Genomic DNA, 3,633 nt, shown 5'->3' on the forward strand with positions numbered 1-3,633 from the left:
TTGCACATAAGAATTCAGTTTACAAATTTGATTATTCACTGATAATTTTATTTAGTAAAACGATTATTTTGAAAAGTGCATAAATGATAGATTCATTTAATCATGCTTTACTTTTATAAGCAGAGATTTGAATCGTAATCTCTATATTATTATATTAACAATTCCAACTATATATTATTTAGTATAGAATGTCGGTTCGTTGAGCTGATACCTCTTAGTAAATTAATCCGAAAATCATTATGAATTTTATTGCATTCTTTTTATTCGCGTTATCAATTACGGCATATTGTCGCGGTTTAATGAATGAAAAATCCGGTAAAGTCAAAAGGAATCTTTCTGTTATGGCTTTTTTAATACATTTACTAAAAAAATATTAGGACTGTTTAACAGTGTCTTAGAGAAGCGTGAAACGGACGATGAAATTGATCTTTGCACATATGCTGTGCGCCAATTAGAGATTATAAAGAAGGAGAATGAACTCCTTAACATGCATTTTCAGATGTGGAATCATCGTTGGAATAAATTGGAAGGAATGCTTAATGTTTTCGAAGCAGTGTTGAAAAACATAGAGAATTATGTAACAACTCGATATTCCGATATTGAGGATCTCAAGACAATAATTACAAACATTTCCAGTAAGGAATGTGAACAAGAGGATATTTTGCCTAAAATTAGCTCAATGATTGTTGATAACAATCAACTATTAATGGCAGATATCGATAAGAAATTTGAGCCCCTATCGCAAATCAAAGGACTCGTAATAACGGAGCATGATGGAATTTTGCGAATTGAAGAAAGACTAACGGCTCTTAGTGACCTGAGTGAAAAATTCCTAAAAAGCGAAGAAATGCAAAAAGTCACATTGTCTGAGATTAATGCAACGATTAATAGCAACCATTATGGAATGATTGATGCGATTGATAAAAAATTTGAACCTTTACTTCAACTTCAAGATTTGGTGACCAAAGAGCATCAAGGAATTTCGAATATTGAGAAAAATCTCATTATTATTGACGACTTAAGTAAAAAACTGTCAGATCAAATTTTATATCTTTCTTATGTGAAAGAAAATCAGCATTTATTAACGGACTTGTCCACTAGACTTGCTAAGATTGGTATGTAAATGAGTGAGAGCTTTCTTTTTATGATTAATGTCGAAAATTTCTTCTAGAGCAAAGTGTACCGGAAATTATGTAAGTGAGTTCATATTCTCTTTAGTCATGTTCTTTCTAATCGGTTCTCGCGTACAGTGATTACGATTTATATCCTTCAAATTGCGTGGAATACGATAAGCGGTATTGTGACAATAATTTATGCCATATAAAGCATCCGAAAGGTATAAGACAAAGCCTTTTAGTCTCTTGCTTTAATCACACTATTCACGGGGATGGTTGGTTGGTTATACAAAAACGCATGGACGGTTCAGTTGACTTTTATCGCAATTGGGCTGAGTACAAAACTGGTTTCGGAAATATTTCGGGGGAATTTTGGATAGGCTTGGATCATTTGCATGCCCTTACAACGCTGCACGATAGACAAGAGTTGCTAATAATTTTAGAAGATTTCGAAAATGTCACTAAACATGTAAAATACGATTCATTTGTGGTCGGTAACGAAGAAGAAAAATATATATTGAAGAATGTGGGCGAAAACACAGGCGATGCAGGTGTAGCGTTTGCTCGGCATCAAGGCTATCAATTTACTACAATCGACAATGACAACGATATCGATGATGATAATTGCGCCCGAACGCGAATGGGCGGATGGTGGTATCTGAACTGTTTCTGGTGGTTAGTGGTTGTGCAAATTTTTACATAATATAATAATTGAAATGAACTCCACTTCGCTTCATTTCATTTCAGTAATTTGAATGGCAAATATTATAGCACCGGTCATGGCCCGAACGAAGCACTTCATTCTGGTATTAGTTGGCTTGGTTTTCACGATTATGACTATTCGATGAAATTTGTCCAAATGATGATTCGACCGCATCGCGTAGGCACATCACAAACTAAATCCAACTGACTTCTTAGAAATAGCACTGATATTTAGTTACCATTTTTACGCCCTACACCACTTATGGTATCGAGTATATTCGGTTTGCAAGCAAGGACGTGTTCGCAACACCTATCAGAACTTGCATTCGATTCGTACTTTATTATACCGATCGATTCAAAATCATTTCCTGAATTGGCATATCTGTCCGTCTCATAAGCGCCCACACATTTTTGTGCCGCAATTTTGAAATGTTTCGACGAAATTTGGTACATTGACGCATTCTAACCGCAAGACGAGCACACTTAAATGGGAAAGGTCCACTTCTGTACACTCCATGGTGGAAATAAGATGTATTAAGATATATTTATATGGAAAATAGATTAGGAATCTAATCGGTCTTCAACAAAAAAATTCGATTCGACAAGCTTATACCTTGTTGTTTCACGTTTTACTCCCGCTCAAATATATATATAGGCGTGTACGAAAATCCTTTCTATATATCGAAATAAGATATAATTTTTGCAAAGTGGTATTCGGTATATAAGGGTCGGACTTGTCCGACTGTACAGTTTTTACTTATTTTTAAATCGTATTACTGTCATTACATCGTACGATATTGATCGCAACTGTCTCTGATTCATTTGTCTGGCCAGGCGTAACGAACGCTATTCATTAACATTTTTATGTATTCTCTATGATCATCAATAATAATTATTTTATTGAATACATAAATAAAATTCGCATTATTTCTGCTGGGCTGGACGGTGATCCATCACTAAAAACTTGTTCCATCAGTTGCGAATTTTTCGCAAAAATTGTATAGGGTTTAGGACGTTGACCCCGCAATTTACAACTGTCTCTAAAGAGGCTGTTTGCATTGAATATGTTTAAATATGAAGCATTAAGCAACCAAGACAGTCGGACAACTTCAACCATTAAGTGCCAGAACAAATTATTCATTGCATCACTCATTCTGGTCAAGGCGATTTTTAGGTAGACGAACCATCAGGAAACTCCCCGAAAGGCCTTTCCGTCTGCTTAGTCGCCAAGGCTAAGAATTAAAGATGATAACTCTCCACAATCTCTACATCTCCCTGATACCTGGCAACTATTTTGTACGACTCAAGACAATACTTTTCCTAGCATATATAGGTACACTTGCATTTGGATTCCTCATACAATCCCGGACTCTAAATCGTTATTATTTTTTCTCATAGATCTTCAATACCTGCGCAGAAATGTGGACAATGGGACAACTCCTATCTTGTTCTCAATTCAGATGCTTCGTTTTAGGTTGACAGCGTCATATCAGCGTGAATATAAAGAAAGGAAATGTTCATGAAAAAGATTTTCCTATTAATCCCTTCAGTTTTGTGAGAGGAGATTACCGTCGAGGAGAAGAGTCAGTTACCATGGAATTATATCGTGGCTTTTAAACATTCTCAATACCCAAACACTTTTGACCGAACGTTAACGAGGAATGTACTTTTCCAGCTCAGATATCTATCAATAGCTATTCTGTCTGCCTTAGAACTCACCTTATGCATCTATTGAGAACTCTAGTACGTCTCTAGTAGTTTGTCAAAAATATTAAAATAAAAGAAATAGATAAATAAATAAAGTATGAGTTAATAT

General features: G+C 35.2%; 1 protein-coding gene across 2 annotated transcripts; it reads left to right on the forward strand.

The window, feature by feature from the left end:
• Positions 1–236: 236 nt before the first annotated feature.
• On the forward strand, positions 237–3,387 carry LOC119631271 (angiopoietin-related protein 1-like). Of its 2 annotated transcripts, XR_005246644.1 has the most exons (6): positions 237–315; positions 378–1,115; positions 1,172–1,193; positions 1,251–1,790; positions 1,863–3,150; positions 3,216–3,386. XR_005246644.1 is itself a non-coding variant. In XM_038023328.1 (5 exons), the coding sequence occupies exons 1-5, from the start codon at positions 240–242 to the stop codon at positions 2,023–2,025; spliced, it is 1,539 nt and encodes a 512-aa protein (XP_037879256.1). In that variant the 5' UTR covers positions 237–239; the 3' UTR covers positions 2,026–3,387. The 2 variants fall into 2 exon arrangements, 1 of the variants encoding a protein (XP_037879256.1); XM_038023328.1 differs by having other exon boundaries at positions 1,863–3,387.
• The last annotated feature ends 246 nt before the right edge of the window (positions 3,388–3,633 follow it).

This window comes from Glossina fuscipes, unplaced genomic scaffold, assembly GCF_014805625.2.
Source record: "Glossina fuscipes isolate IAEA_lab_2018 unplaced genomic scaffold, Yale_Gfus_2 1, whole genome shotgun sequence".
Taxonomy (NCBI): domain Eukaryota; kingdom Metazoa; phylum Arthropoda; class Insecta; order Diptera; family Glossinidae; genus Glossina; species Glossina fuscipes.